Here is a 21,268-nt window from a genome sequence, read left to right as displayed (position 1 = left end):
AGACTGCTAAACGGACTTTGCCCCATGCCAAGTATCGCGCACCAACCACCAACCTGGACACACTGCAGCAGAGCCACTGTTGTGCCGCTGCCGATCGGAACGCCTGTTGAATGTTTAGTAGAGTGTTAAATTTGTTCATGATACATGTATTTTTATTTCTATTTATTTTTAATGCACACTGAATGGACACTGGTTGAGCAACATTTTTTTTGTTTCCTCTGGGTATGTGAATACTCAGGAAATGACCATAAAGATATACAATATACAATGTGCGGGGATCGCTGGTCGGCGCGGACTCGGTGGGCCGAAGGGCCTGTTTCCACGCTGTATCTCTAAACTAAACTAAATTAAAGATTCACCACCCTCTGACTAAAGAATCCTTATTAACATAGAAACATAGAAGCATAGAAAATTGGTGCAGGAGTAGGCCATTCGGCCCTTCAAGCCTGCACCACCATTCAATATGATCATGGCTGATCATCCAACTCAGTGTCCTGTACCTGCCTTCTCTCCATACCCCCTGATCCCTTTAGCCACAAGGGCCACATCTAACTCCCTCTTAAATATAGCCAATGAACTGGCCTCAACTACCTTCAGTGGCAGAGAATTCCACAGATTCACCACTCTCTGTGTAAAAAATGATTTTCTCATCTCGGTCCTAAAAGACTTCCCCCTTATCCTTAAATTGTGACCCCTAGTTCTGGACTTCCCCAACATCGGGAACAATCTTCCTGCATCTAGCCTGTCCAACCCCTTAAGAATTTTGTAAGTTTCTTTAAGATCCCCCCTCAATCTTCTAAATTCTAGCGAGTACAAGCCGAGTCTATCCAGTCTTTCTTCATATGAAAGTCCTGCCATCCCAGGAATCAGTCTGGTGAACCTTCTCTGCAAGAATGTCCTTCCTCAGATTTTGAGACCAAAACTGTACGTAATACTCCAGGTGTGGTCTCACCAAGACCCTGTACAACTGCAGTAGAACCTCCTGCAGTTGTACAGGACTGCAGTTGAAAGTCCTGCCATCCCAGGACTCTGTATGGTTAAGATTAAGATTGCATTCCACCCCCCTACTGTGTAGCCAATTGGATGTATTATTCCCTGACCGACCTGGTCTGAAGGATCTAAGTTATTCCAGCTTCTTGTGTCTACTTTCGATGAAGGACTCATTGGTTGAGACTGATTTCATCTCAACATGAAACTGACCACCCACTGCGGAGTCATAGTGAAACCAGGAAGTGTACAGTGTCTAAAAATACTGCGTGCAGAGTGGAGGGTGGTTGTCTTAGAGCAGCGCAGAGAGCGAGAGTGAGAGACGGGGAGGAGAGAGGAAAGAATGGCTGAGAGCTTGGGGCAGAATCTTCGCTGCACCATCTGCGCCCACATCTATTCGGAGCCCGTCACCTTGGACTGCGGCCACAACTTCTGCCGGGCGTGCGTCTTGGGACGGTGGGGCGGAGAGGAGGGAACTGTCGCATGCCCGCAGTGTTGCCAGGGGTTCCCCAGGAGGGAGCTGAAAACTAACCAGCTCCTCGCCACCTTGGTGACCAGCCTGGGCTTGTTGAACCTGGGTCCCAGCCCCACGGTTGGCATGGGACGATGCCCATCCCACTGGGACCTGCCGATGCTATTCTGCCCAAAGGATCTCACCCTGGTCTGCCCCAGCTGCCTGGCGCAAGGATCGGAGGGCAGGAACACGCTGATCCCCACAGAGGAAGCCTTTGCCCTCTGCCAGGTACGAACACCCACCCCCACACCCCCACCCGTCAAATCTCATAACTTGGACGGCACTGGTAGACATAGACATAGAAAATAGAAAAGCCACACAGCCATCTGGCTCAGACAAAACTCTGATTATTAATAACCCATTTTCTGTTATTTGCACTTTGTCAGTTTATTTATTCATGTGTGTGTATATATTTATATCATGATATATGGACACATTGATCTGTTTTGTAGTAAATGCCTACTATGTTCTGTGTGCTGAAGCAAAGCAAGAATTTCATTGTCCTATACAGGGACACATGACAATAAACTCACTTGAACTTGAACTTGAAATAGGTGCAGGAGTAGAGGCCATTCGACCCTTCGAGCCTGCACCGCCATTCGATATGATCATGGCTGATCATCCAACTCGGTATCCTGTACCTGCCTTCTCTCCATACCCCCTGATCCCTTTAGCCACATCTAACTCGCTCTTAAATATAGCCAATGAACTGTGGCCTCAACTAACTTCTGTGGCAGAGGATTCCACAGATTCACCACTCTCTGTGTGAAAAATGTTTTCCTCATCTCGATCCTGAAAGATTTCCCCCTTATCCTTAAACTGTGACCCCTAGTTCTGGACTTCCACAACATCGGGAACAATCTTCCTGCATCTAGCCTGTCCAACCCCTTAAGAATTTTGTACGTTTCTAACACTGGTAGAACTGCTGCCTCACAGCGACAGAGAACCTGGGTTTGATCCTGAGCTCGGGTGCTGGCGTGTGTGTGAGTGTGTGTGTGAGTGTGTGTGTGTGTGTGTGTGTGTGTGTGTGTGAGTGTGTGTGTGTGTGTATGCGTGCGAGTGTGTGTGCGTGCGTGCGAGTGTGTGTGTGTGTGTGTGTGTGTGTGTGTGTGTGTGCGTGCGTGCGAGTGTGTGGTGTGTGTGTGTTGTGCGCGTGGTGTGTGTGTGTGTGTGTGTGTGTGCGTGCGTGCGTGCGTGCGTGCGTGCGCGTGCGTGCGTGTGTGTGTGTGTGTGCGCGTGCGTGTGTGTGTGTGTGTGTGCGTGCGTGCGTGTGTGTTATAGATTAATGGAGGCAAAGAGTGACACAGTGTGGAAACAGACCCACCTGCCCAACTTGCCCACACCGGCCAACATGTCCCAGCTACACTAGACCAACTTGCCTGCGCTTGGTCTATATCCCTCCAAGCCTGTCCTATCCATGTCCCTGTCTAGCTGTTTCTCAAATGATGGATAGTCAAGATTCAAGAGAGTTTTATTGTCATGTATCCCAGTTAGGACAATGAAATTCTTGCTTGCTGAAGCACAACAGAGTATGTAAACATAATACAGGACAGGAGATAAAAGTTCTGCGTGTCTATAGACCATAAACCACAATAAATAAACAGATAAGGTGCAGTAGGCTGTTATAGTTCAGAGCTTGTTTAATAGAAACATAGAAACATAAAATTAGGTGCAGGAGTAGGCCATTCGGCCCTTCGAGCCTGCACCGCCATTCAATATGATCATGGCTGATCATCCAACTCAGTATCCTGTACCCTGCCTTCTCTCCATACCCTCTGATCCCCTTAGCCACAAGGGCCACATCTAACTCCCTCTTAAATATAGCCAATGAACTGGCCTCAACTACCCGTTGAGGCCAGTTGTGTTTGTAATGTTGTGTTTAATAGCCTGATGGCTGTGGGGAAGGAGCTATTCCTGAACCTGGATGTTCCAGATTTCAAGCCCCTGTACCTTCTCAACTCCCAGCCTCAACTACCTCCTCCGGCAGCTTGTTGCAGACACCCACCACCCTTTGTGTGACCCCTCAGATTCCTCGTAAATCTTTTCCCCTTCACCTTGAACCTATGTCCTCGATTCCCCTACTCTGGCCAAGAGACTCTGTGCGTCCACCCGATCTATTCCTCTCATGATTCTGTACACCTCTATAAGATCATCGGCAATAAGGTACAGGAGCCTGAGAACTGTGACCACTAGGTTCAAGATTCGCTTCTTCCCGACAACCATCAGGCTCTCGAACACCACACACTTACCTTAACTATGGGCTTAGCAGTGGAGTTGCTGCCTCACAGCGACAGAGACCTGGGTTCGATCCTGACCTCGGGTGCTGTCTGTACGGAGTTTGTACCTTCTCCCCGTGATCTGTGTGGGCTGTGCAGGGTGATGGTGAGGCCACTCCATTTTTGTTAATCAAAAATGATTTATTCAAATATTTACTATAATATGTACAATACTAAATAATTCATAAAAAGATAGAAACATAGACAATAGGTGCAGGAGTAGGCCATTCGGCCCTTCGAGCCTGCACCGCCATTCAATATGATCATGGCTGATCATCCAACTCAATATCCCGTACCTGCCTTCTCTCCATACCTCCTGATTCCTTTAGCCACAAGGGCCACATCTAACTCCCTCTTAAATATAGCCAATGAACTGGCCTCAACTACCTTCTGTGGCAGAGAATTCCACAGATTCACCACTTTCTGTGTAAAAAATGATTTTCTCATCTCGGTCCTAAAAGATTTCCCCCTTATCCTTTAACTGTGACCCCTTGTTCTGGACTTCCCCAACATCGGGAACAATCTTCCTGCATCTAGCCTGTCCAACCCCTTAAGGAATTTGTAAGTTTCTATAAGATCCCCCCTCAATCTTCTAAATTCTAGCGAGTACAAACCGAGTCTATCCAGTCTTTCTTCATATTCTCTGGAGCGCAGAAGGTTAAGGGGGGACTTGATAGAGGTCTTTAAAATGATGACAGGGATAGACAGAGTTGATGTGGACAAGCTTTTCCCTTTGAGAATAGGGAAGATTCAAACAAGAGGACATGACTTCAGAATTAAGGGACAGAAGTTTAGGGGTAATATGAGGGGGAACTTCTTTACTCAGAGAGTGGTAGCGGTGTGGAATGAGCTTCCAGTGGAAGTGGTGGAGGCAGGTTCATTGGTATCATTTAAAAATAAATTGGATAGGCATATGGATGAGAAGGGAATGGGGGGTTATGGTATGAGTGCAGGCAGGTGGGACTAAGGGGGAAAAAAAATTTGTTCGGCACGGACTTGTAGGGCCGAGATGGCCTGTTTCCGTGCTGTAATTGTTATATGGTTATATGGTTATATGAAAGTCCTGACATCCCAGGAATCAGTCTGGTGAACCTTCTCTGTACTCCCTCTATGGCAACAATGTCTTTCAAACAAAACTCACCACCACGATACAAGTATAAAACAAATTTCCTTTAAATGACTATTTCCCCATCCTTATTAAAGGATACATCCACCCCCCCGCGGTGCCCAGCGGTCCCGGGAATCCCCCAGGGCACCCCAGGACAGCACGTAGTCCCTCTCTAACCCCACCCGGGCACGGACGTAACCCCGGGAATGGGGCGGGCAGCCGGCTCGGGCCGAGCCCTCCACCGGCTGGTATCGTGACTTGCGGATGGCCAGCTTGGCCAGGCCCAGGAGCAACACAACCAGGACATCTTCACAGCCCGACTCTCTCCCCTACGCACTGGGTGTCCAAAGATGAAGGTGGTGGGTGTGAAGAGCAGTGTGAAGAGCAGCCAGAAGGCAAAGGAGCAGCCCCTTTAGGTATTGGAACAGGGGAACTGCAACCTCACACACGCCATATAGGCCTGTGACACACACTCTGTAGTAAGGAACTGCAGATGCTGGTTTAAATCAAAGATAGACACAAAATGCTGGAGTAACTCAGCGGGACAGGCAGCATCTCCGGTGAGAAGATAAAGGTGACCTTTCAGGTCGAGACCCTTCTATAAACATGGGTCTGAAACATCACCCCTTCCTTCTCTCCAGAGATGCTGCCTGAGTCACTCCAGCATTTTGTGTCGATGTTGAAACACAAGATTCTTCCAGCCCGCAACAGTGGCTGGCGGTTGGCGGGTCTGTGGACCAGGAGATGAACAGGTAGCACGGGACCCCACTGTGCAGTACCATCCATCCCAGGTCCCTGATGTAGAGGGGCTGGTGAGGCCATTTCTGGGGTAGTCTGTGCAGGTCTGGTCTCCTTGTTTACGAAAGGATAGAGAGGTGTGGGAAGCAGTCACAAGAAGGATTTAGAACATTCTTGCTATTGAGGGAGTGCAGCATAGTTTCACGAGGTTTATTCCCGGGATTGTGGGACTGTCATATGTTGAAATTAATGGAACGACTGGGCTTGTGTTCACTGGAATTTAGAAGGATGAAACATAGAAACATAGAAACATAGAAATTAGGTGCAGGAGTAGGCCATTCGGCCCTTCGAGCCTGCACCGCCATTCAATATGATCATGGCTGATCATCCAACTCAGTATCCCGTACCTGCCTTCTCTCCATACCCCCTGATCCCCTTAGCCACAAGGGCTACATCTAACTCCCTCTTAAATATAGCCAATGAACTGGCCTCAACTACCCTCTGTGGCAGAGAGTTCCAGAGGGTAGAGAGATCCACATGAGAGGGGATCTTATAGTATATTCTTTCCGCTGACTGGTTAGCACACATCAAAAGAGCTTTTCACTATAACTCGGTACACGTGACAATAAACTAAACTGAACTGGACTGAATGGAACTAATATAGACACAAAATGCTGGAGTGACTCAGCGGGACAGGCAGCATCTCTGGAGGGAAGGAATGGGTGACGTTTCAGGTCAAGACCCTTTTCCAGACTAGAGTCAGGGGAAAGGGAAACAAGAGATATAGATGAAATGAACTAGACTAAACCAAACTAACATAAACTAAGCTAAACTAAGCTACACCACGCTTAGATAAGCTAAACTAAGTTAAGATAAGGTAAGTTAAAGCAAACTAAACAAAGGAATGACTTACAGAGGACAGTGAATCATTGTCATTCTATGGCATGGCGGCTTGTGGCAGTCAGACCCATGCGTGCATTTTACAGGAAGTAAATCTATATTTGAACGATGAGGGAACTGAGAGTTCGTGGAAATGGCACCGAAGATATCCCCTCTCTCTCCATCCCTTCCCCACCCAAGTTGCACCAGCTTCTCGTTCTCACCCAACAGCTAACAATGGCCAGTTTCCTTTCTCATCGTTACTTTTTTGTATATCATTCATTCATTGTTCTTTATCTCTCCACATCACCGTCTATATCTCTCGTTACCCTTTCCCCTCACTCTCAGTCTGAAGAAGGGTCTCGACCCGAAACGTCACCCGTTCCTTCTCTCCTGAGATGCTGCCTGTCCCGCTGAGTTACTCCAGCGTTGTGTGTCCATCTTCATGTCTCGTGTTGTGTTCTATGACTGTTGGCAGACCAATTTCCCCTCCTGAGATAAATAAAGGTCCAGCGTATCGTATTGTATCGTATCGCATGCTGGTGGATCTGTGGATAAACCATTAATTGATTGTGGTGAGGGTGGGAGGCAGGAGCGTAGGTGAGGATGGGAAAGGAGGGAGTTGGTGAAATGTTTTTTTGTTTTAATAATAAAACAGAGAAAGAGAGAGTAGATAATAGAAAAACATGTGATGTATGGTGTGTGAAAAAGAAAAGGGAAGAGAGAAGTCATGGAGTTGGTGAATGTGAGAGGGGAGGATACTTTTTGCAAGCGTACAGGGGAATGAGAGAGAAGGACGGGATTGGGAGCTGGCAGGGAATGGATGGGCCGAATAGCCTCCTGGGTCACTTCTTCTTCTTTCATGTGGCGTGCACAGCCTAAAGTTGTTGGACAACTTGTTCTGTTTGGGACTGATTCCTGGGATGGCAGGACTTTCATATGAAGAAAGACTGGATAGACTCGGCTTGTACTCGCTAGAATTTAGAAGATTGAGGGGGGATCTTATAGAAACTTACAAAATTCTTAAGGGGTTGGACAGGCTAGATGCAGGAAGATTGTTCCCGATGTTGGGGAAGTCCAGGACAAGGGGTCACAGTTTAACTGATAAGGGGGAAGTCTTTTAGGACCGAGATGAGAAAAAACATTTTCACACAGAGAGTGGTGAATCTGTGGAATTCTCTGCCACAGAAGGTAGTTGAGGCCACAGTTCATTGGCTGTATTTAAGAGGGAGTTAGATGTGGCCCTTGTGGCTAAAAGGGATCAGGGGGTATGGAGAGAAGGCAGGTACGGGATACTGAGTTGGATGATCAGCCATGATCATATTGAATGGCGGTGCAGGCTCGAAGGGCCGAATGGCCTCTACTCCTGCACCTATTTTCTATGTTTCTATGTTTCCGTTTGTGTACGTCGAGTTGATTGCATTAGTCGAAACAGGGCGGGCCACGCGAAGGTTGCAATCTCCCACCCCTCCTGGGTCACAGGAAAAGAGAATGGAAGGGTGGAGAGACGGGACTGCATCAATGAGGATGCTGGAGAGGAATTAAAACTCAGGCAAGGCCTAGTGTGATGGGGAAACATAGACGTGAAATGCTGGAGTAATTCAGCAGGTAGGGGATTGAAGAATACAGTTGAACAGAGGGATCTGGGTATAACCGTGCATAGTTCCTTGAAGGTGGAATCTCATATAGATAGGGTGGTAAAGAAAGCTTTTGGTATGCTAGCCTTTATAAATCAGAGCATTGAGTATAGAAGCTGGGATGTAATGTGTTAAAATTGTACAAGGCATTGGTGAGACCAAATCTGGAGTATGGTGTACAATTTTGGTCGCCCAATTATAGGAAGGATGTCAACAAAATAGAGAGAGTACAGAGGAGATTTACTAGAATGTTGCCTGGGTTTCAACAACTAAGTTACAGAGATAGGTTGAATAAGTTAGGTCTTTATTCTCTGGAGCGCAGAAGGTTTAAGGGGGGACCTGATATAGGTCTTTAAAATGATGAGAGGGATAGACAGAATTGATGTGGACAAGCTTTTCCCTTTGAGAATAGGGAAGATTCAAACAAGAGGACGACTTCAGAATTAAGGGACTGAAGTTTAGGGGTAATATGAGGGGGAACTTCTTTACTCAGAGCGTGGTAGCGGTGTGGAATGAGCTTCCAGTGGAAGTGGTGGAGGCAGGTTCATTGGTATCATTTAAAAATAAATTGGATAGGCATATGGATGAGAAGGGAATGGAGGGTTACGGTATGGGTGCAGGCAGGTGGGACTAAGGGGGAAAAAAAAAATTTGTTCAGCACGGACTTGTAGGGCCGAGATGGCCTGTTTCCGTGCTGTAATTGTTATATGGTTATATGGTCAGGCATCGGCTCTGGAGAACACGGATAGGTGATGTCTTGGGTCGAGACCCTTCTTCAGACTGGGGGAGGGTCCCGACTCGAAACGCCACCCAATCCATATTCTCCAGAGATGCTGCCTGACCCGCTGAGTTACTCCAGCATATTACGCCATTGATTTTCCATCAGACCACCAAACGGGTCTGTTGTACACACACCACCAAACAGATGTTAAATCTGTGTTCATTGTGTGTTTTGTTATTTTATTCGACGTTATGACTGCAAGGTCTGGAATTTTGTTCAGACTGGAAAGTTTGAATGACAATAACGGATACTTTGACTTGACAGTAGGGAGGTTGGGGGATAGCATCAAGCAGGAAATTCGGGATGCGAGTCGCAAAGGTACAGCGGTTATCATGGGTGACTTTAATCTACATATAGATTGGGCCAACCAAATTGGGAACAGCGCTGAGATGGAGGATTTCCTGGAAGGTATGCGGGATGGGTTTTTAAACCAATATGGAGAGGAACTGACAAGAGGGCAGGCCATCCTAGAGTGGCTATTGTGTAATGAGGAAGGATTAGTTAATGATCTTATGCAAGTGACCATAATCGGTTGTGTAAGTCACCATGATAGAGGTCTTTAAAACGATGAGAGGGATAGACGGAGTTGACGAGGATAAGCTTTTCCCACTGAGAGTAGGGAAGATTCAAACAAGAGGACATAACCACCAATAAACCATATAAATTACAGCACGGAAACAGGCCATCTCGACCCTTCTAGTCCGTGCCGAACACATAATCTCCCCTAGTCCCATATACCTGCGCTCACACCATAACCCTCCATTCCCTTCCCATCCATATAACTATCCAATTTATTTTAAATGATAAAAACGAACCTGCCTCCACCACCTTCACTGGAAGCTCATTCCACACAGCTACCACTCTCTGAGTAAAGAAGTTCCCCCTCATGTACCCCTAAACTTCAGTCCCTTAATTCTCATGTCATGTCCCCTTGTTTGAATCTTCCCTACTCTTAGTGGGAAAAGCTTTTCCACGTCAACTCTGTTTATCCCTCTCATCATTTTAAAAAACCTCTATCAAGTCCCCCCTTAACCTTCTGCGCTCCAAAGAATAAAGCCCTAACTTGTTCAACCTTTCTCTGTAACTTAGTTGCTGAAACCCAGGCAACATTCTAGTAAATCTCCTCTGTACTCTCTCTATTTTGTTGACATCCTTCCTATAATTAGGCGACCAAAATTGTACACCATACTCCAGAATTGGCCTCACCAATGCCTTGTACAATTTTAACATTACATCCCAACTTCTATACTCAAAATGATTTGAGAATTAAGGGACAGAAGTTTAGGGGTAACATGAGGGGGAACTTCTTTACTCAGAGAGTGGTGGCTGTGTGGAATGAGCTTCCAGTGGAAGCGGTGGATGCAGGTTCGATTTTATCATTTAAAAATAAATTGGATAGTTATATGGACGGGAAAGGAATGGAGGGTTATGGTCTGAGTGCAGGGAGATGGGACTAGGGGAGAGTAAATGTTCGGCACGGACTAGAAGGGACGAGATGGCCTGTTTCCGTGCTGTAATTGTTATATGGTTATATGGTCATATGGTTAATATGGTGGAATTCTGCATTAGGATGGAGAGTGACTGAGTGGTTAACTCAGAGACCGGCTCCCTGAATTTGAATAAAGGAGACTTTGAAGGTATGAGACTGGCAGGATAGACTGGCAGATTATACTTAAAGGGTTGATGGTGCACATGCAATGGTAAAGATTTAAAGGCCGCATGGATAAACTCCAGAAATTGTTCATCCCGGTCTGGCAAATAAAAACAAACTAGGAAGGCGGGTCGACCTTGGCTGACGAGGGAAGTCAAAGATAGTGTTAAATCCAAGGAAAAGGCTTATAAATCGGCCAGAACAGGCGGCAAGCCAGTGGACTGGGAGAAATTTAGAACTCAACAGAGGAGGACAAGGGGGTTAATTAAGAGGGGAACAAAAAGCATGTGAGAAATCTTGAGTGGAATATAAAAACTGACTGTAAAAGTATCTCTAGGTATGTTAAAAGAGAAAGATTATATTGGTGAAGATGAATGTAGGTCCCTTACAGTCAGAGACAGGTGAATTTATAATGGGAAACAAGGAAATGGCAGAACAGTTAAACGAGTACTTTGGTTTTGTCTTCACTAATGCCCCTGTCCCACTTAGGAAACCTGAACGGAAACCTCAGGAATCTTTGCGCCCCACCCAAGGTTTCCGTGCGGTTCCCGGAGGTTTTTGTCAGTCTCCCTACCTGCAACCTCCGGCAACCACCTGCAACCTCCGGGAACCGCACGAAGACCTTGGGTGGGGCGCAAAGTCTCCAGAGGTTTCCGTTCAGGTTTCCTAAGTGGGACAGGGGCATAAGGAAGACACAAACAATCTCCCAGAAATACTAGTGGACCGAGGATCTAGTGGGAGGGAGGAACTGAAGGGAATCCACATTAGTCAGAAAATGGTAGGTACACAAAAATGCTGGAGAAACTCAGCGGGTGCAGCAGCATCTATGGAGCGAAGGAAATAGGCAACGTTTCGGGCTGAAACCCTTCTTCAGTCTGATGGGGGATGGGGGGGGGGAGAAGAAAGGAAAAAGGAGGAGGAGGAGCCCGAGGGCTGAGGGAGACATAGGAAGGGGAGGAGACAGCAAGGGCTAACAAAATTTGTTAGGTAAACTGTTGGGACTGAATGCAGATGAATCCCTAGGGTCTGATGGTCTGCATCCCAGAATACTCAAGGAGGTGGCCCGAGAAATCGTGGATGCATCAGTGATCATCTTCCAATGTTCTCTCGACTCTGGATCAGTTCCTGTGGAACAGTTCCTGGGTAGCCAATGTAACTCCACTTTTTAAGAAAGGAGAGAGGGAGATATAACAGGGATTTATAGACCAGTTTGCCTTACATCGGTAGTGGGGAAGATGCTGGGGTCAATTATTAAAGATGTTATAGCAGCGCATTTGGAAAGCCGTGACAGGATCAGTCAAAGTCTGCATGGATTTATGAAGGGGAAATCATGCTTGACTAATCTTCTGGAATTTTTTGAGGATGTAACAAGTAGAATGGATAAGGGCAGAGCCAGTGGATGTGGTGTATCTGGACTTTCAAAATGCCTTTGCCAAGGTCCCACACAGGAGATTAGTGTGCAAAATTAGAGCACATGGTATTGGGGGGTAAGGTATTGACATGGATAGAGAACTGGTTGGCAGACAGGAAGCAAAGAGTAGGAATTAATGGGTCCTTTTCAGAATGGCAGGCAGTGACTAGTGGGGTGCCGCAAGGCTCGGTGCTGGGACCCCAGTTGTTTAGAATTTATATTAACGATTTAGATGAGGGAATTAAATGTGACATCTCTAAATCTGCGGATGACACAAAGCTGGGTGGCAGTGTGAGCTGTGAGGCTGCAGTCTGAGTTGGATAGGTTGGGTGAGTGGGCAGAAGCATGGCTGATGCAGTATAATGTGGATAAGTGTGAAGTTATCCACTTTGGTGGCAAGAACAGGAAGGCAGATTATTATCTGAATGGTGTCAAATTGTGAGAAGGGGAGGTGCAACGAGACCTGGGTGTGCTTGTACATCAGTCAATGAAAGTAAGCATGCATGTTGCTAATGGTATGTTGGCCTTCATTGCAAGAAGATTTGAGTTTAGGAGCAAGGAGGTCCTACTGCAGTTGTACAGGGCCCTGGTGAGACCGCACCTGGAGAATTGTGTGCAATTTTGATCTCCTAACTTGAGTAAAGACATTCTTCCTATTGAGAGAGTGCAGCGTAGGTTCACAAGGTTAATTCCTGGGATGGCGGGACTGACATATAATGAATGAATGGGTCGACGGGGCTTGAATTCGCTGGAATTTAGAAGGATGAGAGGGTATCTTATGGAAAAATATAAAATTCTTAGAGGTTTGGACAGGGTAGATGCAGGAAAAATGTTCCCGATGTTGGGGGAGTCCAGAACCAGGGGTCACAGTTTAAGAATGAGGGGGAGGCCATTTACGACTGAGATGAGGAAAAACCTTTTCACACAGTAAGTTGTGGATCTGTGGAATTCTCTGCCACAGAAGGCAGTGGAGGCCATTTCACGGAATGTTTTGAAGAGAGTTAGATTTAGCTCTTAGGGAATCAAAGGATTTTGGGGGAAAAGCTGGAACGGGGTACTGAATTTGGAATGATCAGCCATGTTATATTGGATTTCACGGAATTTTGAAGAGAGGTGATTGGCTCTTAGGGAAGGATTTTGGGGGAAAAATGGGCCTACTGATTTGGATTCAGCATGATTATATTGAATGGTTTGCTGGGCTCGAAGGGCCGAATGGCCTACTCCTGCATCTATTTTCTATGTTTCTCTGTTTCTATGACCCGCTGAGTTACTCCAGCGCTTTTTTTCTTTTTCTTTTGGTAAATCAGCATCTGCAGTTCCTTGGGACTCCATTTTCACTGCTCCTCCGTGAAATCTCCTCAGGGTATGCCAGGTTTGAAGGAGTTCTCCTCCCCTCTCCCGCTGGAGTCCTGTAACCCTCTCTCACTGCTCCTCCCAACCAGTCTGAAGAAGAGTCCCGCCCCAAAACGTCACCAGAGATGCAGCCTGACCCGCTGAGTCTCCAGGTGCACAGTCGAGAGCATGCTGACTGGTTGCATCGTGGCTTGGTTCAGCAACTTGAGCGCCCTGGAGGAAGACTACAAAAAGTATTAAACACTGTATCCATCATCGGCTCTATGACCTTCCTTCCATCGAGGGGCTTATTGCAGTCGCTGCCCTCAAAAAGGCTGCAGATCATCATCAAAGACCCACACCATCCTGGATCTGTCAAGCGTGGAAGCCATTTCACTGCAATGTTTTGAATAGAGTTAGATTTAGCTCTTAGGGAATCAAAAGATTTTGGGGGAAAAGCTGGAACGGGGTACTGATTTTGGATGATCAGCCATGATTATATTGAATGGTGGTGCTGGCTCAAAGGGCCGAATGGCCTACTCCTGCATCTATTTTCTATGTTTCTCTGTTTCTATGACCCGCTGAGTTACTCCAGCGCTTTTTTTCTTTTTCTTTTGGTAAATCAGCATCTGCAGTTCCTTGGGACTCCATTTTCACTGCTCCTCCGTGAAATCTCCTCAGGGTATGCCAGGTTTGAAGGAGTTCTCCTCCCCTCTCCCACTGGAGCTCTGTAACCCTCTCTCACTGCTCCTCCCAACCAGTCTGAAGAAGAGTCCCGCTCCGAAACATCACCAGAGATGCAGCCTGACCCGCTGAGTCTACAGGTGCACAGTAGAGAGCATGCTGGCCGGTTGCATCGTGGCTTGGTTTGGCAACTTGAGCGCCCTGGAGATGAAGGGACTACAAAAAGTAGTAAACACTGCCCAGTCCATCGTCGGCTCTGACCTTCCTTCCATCGAGGGGATCTATCGCAGTCGCTGCCTCAAAAAGACTGGCAGTATCATCAAAGACCCACACCATCCTGGCCACACACTCATCTCCCTGCTATCTTCAGGTAGAAGGTACAGGAGCCTGAAGACTGCAACAACCAGGTTCAGGAATAGCTACTTCCTCACAGCCATCAGGCTATTAAACTTGGCTTGGACAAAACTCTGATTATTAATAACCCATTATCTGTTATTTGCACTTCATCAGTTTATTTATTCATGTGTGTGTATATATTTATATCATGGTATATGGACACACTTATCTGTTTTGTAGTAAATGCCGACTATGTTCTGTGTGCTGAAGCAAAGCAAGAATTTCATTGTCCTATACAGGGACACATGACAATAAACTCACTTGAGCTTGAGTTTATTTAGTTGAGAGATACTAGTTGAGGAGACAGGCCCTGCGGCCCACCAAGTCCGCGCCGACCAGCGATCCCCGCACACTAACACTATCCGGCACACACTAGGGACAATTTGTACATTTCTACCAAGCCAATGAACTTACAAACCTGTACGTCGTTGGAGTGTGGGAGGAAACTGATCCTGGAGGATACCCATGCAGGCCACACTATACAGTGCAATACTGTTCTATTTTTGTTCTCAACACACTAACTAACCACAGTGTTGCTGGCGTTAAGATCGTTTACAGCTTTATTCTTCAGCAGTGGATTGTGTTGTTGAACTGTAGATGGCCTGAATAATGCGTTGTTGTGTTCTATGACTGTTGGCAGACCAATCTCCCTCCTGGGATAAATAAAGTCCAATTGTATCGTATTGTATTGTATCATATCATGTAGTATTGTATCGTATCTCTGGAGAGAAGGAATGGGTGACGTTTCAGGTCATAGAAACATAGAAACATAGAAAACAGGCGCAGGAGGAGGCCATTCGGCCCTTCGAGCCAGCACCACCATTCATTGTGATCATGGCTGATCGTCCCCTATCAATAACCCGTGCCTGCCTTCTCCCCATATCCCTTGACTCCACTCGCCCCTAGAGCTCTTTCTAACTCTCTCGTAAATCCATCCAGTGACACTGCCCTCTGTGGCAGGGAATTCCACAAATTCACAACTCTCTGACTGAAAAAGGTTTTTCTCACCTCAGTCTTAAATGACCTCCCCTTTATTCTAAGACTGTGTGGCCCCTGGTTCTGGACTCGCCCAACATTGGGTACATTTTCCCTGCATCTAGCTTGTCCAGTCCTTTTATAATTTTTATATGTTTCTATAAGGTCCCCCCGTTCTTCAGACTGAGTCAGGGGAGAGGGAGACATAGAGATATCGAACAGTAAGGTGTGAAAACAAGAGATCAAAGGGGATGAAGCTCAAGGCAAATGAAGGATAGATCATTGTTAGGTGAGGGAAAGGTGACAAGCGAGGCAACATTTAATCGGGAGGACAATCAGAATGGTGGGAGAACTGGGATATGGGAGGGGTGGAGGGAAAGGAAAAGCAAGGGCTACTTTTAGTTAGGGAAATCAAAACCATACCATAGAAACATAGACAATAGGTGCAGGAGCAGGCCATTCAGCCCTTCGAGCCTGCACCGCCATTCAACATGATCATGGCTGATCATCCAACTCAGTATCCCATCCCTGCCTTCTCTCCATACCCCCTGATCCCTTTAGCCACAAGGGCCACATCAAACTCCCTCTTAAATATAGCCAATGAACTGTGGCCTCAACTACCTTCTGTGGCAGAGAATTCCACAGATTCACCACTCTCTGTGCAAAAAATGTTTTTCTCATCTCAGTCCTAAAAGACTTCCCCCTTATCCTTAAACTGTGGCCCCTTGTTCTGGACTTCCCCAACATCGGGAACAATCTTCCTGCATCTAGCCTGCCCAACCCCTTAAGAATTTTGTAAGTTTCTATAAGATCCCCCCTCAATCTTCTAAATTCTAGTGAGTACAAGCCAAGTCTATCCAGTCTTTCTTCATATGAAAGTCCTGCCATCCCAGGAATCAGTCTGCTGAACCTTCTCCGTACTCCCTCTATGGCAAGAATGTCCTTCCTCAGATTAGGAGACCAAAACTGTACGCAATACTCCAGGTGTGGTCTCACCAAGACCCTGTACAATTGCAGTAGAACCTCCCTGCTCCTATACTCAAATCCTTTTGTTATGAATGCTAACATAACATTCGCTTTCTTCACTGCCTGCTGCACCTGCGTGCCTACTTTCAATGACTGATGTACCATGATACTCAGATCTCGCTGCATCTCCCCTTTTCCTAGTCGGCCACTATTCAGATAATAGTCTACTTTCCTGTTTTTGCCACCAACGTGGATAACCTCACATTTATCCACATTAGGCTGCATCTGCCATGCATCTGCCCACTCACCCAACCTATCCAAGTCACCTTGCAGCCTCCTGGCATCCTTCTCTGTACTCCCTATATGGCAAGAAAAGCAAGGGTTCCTTGAAGTTAGAGAAATCAAAATCATACCGCTGGGGGTTTAAGCTGCCAAAGCAAAATATTAGATGCTGGTCCTCCAAACTGTGTTGGGCCTCACTCTTCCAATGGAGGAGGCCCAGGACAGAAAGGTCAGTGTGGGAATTGGAAGGGGTAACTCCTGGTATTTAAGAAGGAACTGCAGATGCTGGAAAATCGAAGGTACACAAAATGCTGGAGAAACTCAGCGGGTGCAGCAGCATGTATGGAGCGAAGGAAATAGGCAACGTTTCGGCCCGAAACGTTGCCTGTTTCCTTCGCTCCATAGATGCTGCTGTACCCGCTGAGTTTCTCCAGAATTTCTGTGCACCTAAAGTGCCTGGTAACTGTGATATCAGGTAGATCTAAGCAGACATCTGCAGCAATGTTGGACCCCCCCAGCCTTGCGATAGACCCCCCCACCCCCCACCTCTGCACTAGAACTGTCTCATACCCTGTTGTACAGTTATTTCCTAATGACAGGTGGGTTCCTGTTCAGAGAATCGCATTTCCAAAAATATACTTCATGCAGCCTAAAAATATATACAAGACAATAATTGTGTAAAACAACTTTTCTCAGCCGCTAATCTTATTTAGCTTTGAGATAGAGCGTGCTAACAGTCCCTTCAGCCCACGGAGTCCGTGGTGGCCAGCCATCGCTAGCACTATCTTACACACACTGTGACTAAGGACAATTTGCAAAGGGCCAATTGATCTACAAACCTTTGGAGGAAACCGTCTCTGAGAAGAGATGTTATAACGCCGACCACTTCCTCTCTGCACTACGGACTGTGGGGACTGAGATATGCATCTCTTTATAGCCACTCGGAACCTCCCAATGCAACTTCCTCCCCCAGCTCGACACCCTTGTTCAGCTTAGAAGCAAAGAATGGCGGATGTATTTGTGGACTGGTGCACGCATCCTGTCCATCTTGGACAACCTAGCTCACCCCCTTCATTACACACTGGGAAATCTTCAGCAACAGACTGGTTCCACCAAGATGCAGGATGGAACACCACAGGAGATCCTTCTTCCCTGTCCCGCCCCCCTCCCTCCAAAAACTTTGCACACCTCCCAAGCCTTTCCACTTGTTACTTTAGTTTCACGTTTTTCATATAATGTGTTTTTTATCACTATTGGCAGATTAATGTCCCTCCTGGGATAAATAGAGTTCTATCATATCGTATCATAGAAACATAGAAACATAGAAAATAGGTGCAGGAGGAGGCCATTTGGCCCTTCAAGCCAGCACCGCCGTTCATTGTGATCATGGCTGATCATCCCCAATCAATAACCCATGCCTGCCTTCTCCCCATATCCCTTGACTCCACTAGCCCCTAGAGCTCTATCTAACTCTCTCTTAAATCCATCCAGTGACATGGCCTCCACTGCCCTCTGTGGCAGAGAATTCCACAAATTCACACAACTCTCTGGGTAAAAAGGTTTTTTTCTCACCTCAGTCTTAAATGGCCTCCTCTTTATTCTAAGACTGTGTGGCCCCTGGTTCTGGACTCGCCCAACGTTGGGAACATTTTTCCTGCATCTAGCTTGTCCAGTCCTTTTATAATTTTATATGTTTCTATAAGATATCCCCTCATCCTTCTAAACTCCAGTGAATACAAGCCTAGTCTTTTCAATCTTTCCTCATATGATAGTCCCGCCATCCCAGGGATCAATCTCGTGAACCTACGCTGCACTGCCTCAATCACAAGGATGTCCTTGCTCAAATTAGGAGACCAAAACTGTACACAATACTCCAGATGTAGTTTAATGTAGTTTTTGTTATTTTTTGTTGGGGTGTGTGTGTGGGGGGGTGGGGAACTTTTTAAATCTCTCCCTGCACTGGAGACCCGACCTTTTCTCGTCGGGTTTCCGTTGTCGTTGGGGCCGCAACGAGGAGCGGCCTCCAACAGGAAGAAGCCGGGGACTCTGGTGCTACGACTCACCGTCGCCGTCGCGGGGCTGGCCGAGTCCGGAGCGGGTGGAGCGGTGAAGGAGCGCTGCCGCTGCTGCTGCTGCTGCTGCTGCTGCTGCTGCTACCGGAGAGTCGGAGGCTCCAACGGCAGGTCTGTGGACGGCGGCACCGGGAGCCCGCGGCTCCCTGGAGGGAGACCGCTTTTTAGGGCTCTCGCAACGGCGACTTCTCCCGCCCGAGTTGCGGGGTTGAAGAGCTCCTGGAGCGGGGCCTGACACCGCTGCCCCACGCGGCTGGAATGGCCGCGGGACTCTGCGAGCGCACGCCGGGGGCTCTAACAGCAAGACCCGGTGTGCGACCTCGCACCACCCGGCGTGGCTTAAATGGCCGCGGGACAATCGCCATCACCAGCCGGGGGCTTTGACTTTGACTTTGACTCTGACATCGGGGGGGGGAGAGTGCAGTGGAGAGATAAGTTTATTAGGCCTTCCATCACAGCGATGTGATGGATGTTTATGTAAATTATGTTGTGTCTTGGGTCTATGTGTTTGTAATGTATGGCTGCAGAAACGGCATTTCGTTTGGACCTCAAGGGGTCCAAATGCCAATTAAATGTATCTTGTATCTTGTATCTTGTAGATGTGGTCTCACCAGAGCCCTGTACAACTGCAGAAGAACCTCTTTACTCCTATACTGAAATCCTCTTGTTATGAAGGCCAACATTCCATTAGCTTTCTTCACTGCCTGCTGTACCTGCACGCGCCGGTGTACAAGGACGCCCAGGTCTCACTGCACCTCCCCCTTACCTAACCTAACCCCATTGAGATAATAATCTGCCCCCTTGTTTTTGCCACCAAAGTGGATAACCTCACATTTACCTATATTATACTGCATCAAGAGCAGGACAGAACATCACAGGAGATCTTTCTTTTCTGCCCCCCCCCCTCCTTCCCTCCTTACTAGGGGTAACAGTTTAAGGATAAGGACCTAGATGAGAAAATCATTTTTTACACAGAGAGTGGTGAATCTGTGGAACTCTCTGCCACAGAAGGTAGTTGAGGCCGCAGTTCATTGGCTATATTTAAGAGGGAGTTAGATGTGGCCCTTGTGGCTAAAGGGATCAGGGGGTATGGAGAGAAGGCAGGTACAGGATACCGAGTTGGATGATCAGCCATGATCATATTGAATGGCGGTGCAGGCTCGAAGGGCCGAATGGCCGACTCCTGCACCTATTTTCCATATTTCTATCTCTACCTCTAAATGTTGTTACAGTACCTGCCTCAACTCTACCGCTGCGCCACCGTGCCGCCCCTCCCGTTACCGCGTTCCTCGTTTCCCCCCCTCGCACCCCACAATGTCCCGTGACTTACCCACCCGTGTGTTCCCCAAGGAGAAGCTGGAGAACTCGGCGACGTTCCTGGAGAAGAGATTGGAGGAGTACAGAGAGGCAGAGACCAGCCAGGTGTCCAGGACCTCCCAGACGGTGGTGAGCCCTGTATCCCTTGTGTGGGGGGTGATGAGAGCAGCAGAGCTCAGGAACCCCGTTCCCACCCTCCGTTCCACCCCCTCTCCCCATCGCCCCATGTGTCCTTCCACCCAACCCACCGCTCTCTCCAATGGATGGCACCCCCCCAACTCTGTCCCACACAGAAACCACCCGTACTTCCCCTCGCTCAGTTGCCCATGCCTATGTTCTCTACGCTGAACCCCACCTACCCACCCCCACCTCCCTGATCTCTGTCATTATCATAGAGCCATCGAGGGAGCCACAGTGTGGGAACAGGCCCAACTTAACCATATAACATATAACAATTACAGCACGGAAACAGGCCATCTCGGCCCTACAAGTCCATGCCGAACAAATTTTTGTTCCCCTTAGTCCCACCTGCCTGCACTCGTACCATAACCCTCCATTCCCTTCTCATCCATATGCCTATCCAATTTATTTTTAAATGATACCAATGAACCTGCCTCCACCACTTCCACTGGGAGCTCATTCCACACCGCCACCACTCTCTGCGTAAAGAAGTTCCCCCTCATATTACCCCTAAACTTCTGTCCCTTAATTCTGAAGTCATGTCCTCTTGTTTGAATCTTCCCTATTCTCAAAGGGAAAAGCTTGTCCACACCAACTCTGTCTATCCCTCTCATCATTTTAAAGACCTTTATCAGGTCCCCCCTTAACCTTCTGCGCTCCAGAGAATAAAGACCTAACTTATTCAACCTATCTCTGTAACTTAGTTGTTGAAACCCAGGCAACATTCTAGTAAATCTCCTCTGTACTCTCTCTATTTTGTTGACATCCTTCCTATAATTTGGCGACCAAAATTGTACACCATACTCCAGATTTGGTCTCACCAATGCCTTGTACAAATTTAACATTACATCCCAGCTTCTATACTCTATACACAGTGTGGGAACAGGCCCAACTTGCCCACACCGGCCAACATGCCTCAGCTACACCGGTCCCACCTGCCTACGCTTGGTCCATATCCCTCCAAACCTGTCATACCTACCTGTCTAACTGTTGCTTAAACATTGGGATCATCCCAGCCTCAACTACCTCCTCTGGCAGCTCGTTCCATACACCCACCAAACTTTGTGTGAAAATGTTACCCT

The 21,268-nt window shown here is 47.4% G+C and overlaps 1 protein-coding gene across 1 annotated transcript in view; it reads left to right on the top strand.

Moving 5' to 3' along the window:
• Positions 1 to 275: 275 nt before the first annotated feature.
• The window catches only part of LOC129693354 (zinc-binding protein A33-like), a 27,610-nt gene continuing 6,617 nt past the window's right edge, over positions 276 to 21,268 (top strand). The window contains exons 1-2 of the mRNA XM_055630197.1: positions 276 to 1,729; positions 20,040 to 20,135. Of these exons, the coding sequence (XP_055486172.1) occupies positions 1,331 to 1,729; positions 20,040 to 20,135 (495 nt within the window). The 5' untranslated portion in view covers positions 276 to 1,330. The remainder of the gene's footprint in view (positions 1,730 to 20,039; positions 20,136 to 21,268) is intronic.

This window comes from Leucoraja erinacea, unplaced genomic scaffold, assembly GCF_028641065.1.
Source record: "Leucoraja erinacea ecotype New England unplaced genomic scaffold, Leri_hhj_1 Leri_267S, whole genome shotgun sequence".
Lineage (NCBI taxonomy): Eukaryota > Metazoa > Chordata > Chondrichthyes > Rajiformes > Rajidae > Leucoraja > Leucoraja erinaceus.
This window is presented reverse-complemented; position numbering and strand designations above follow the sequence as displayed.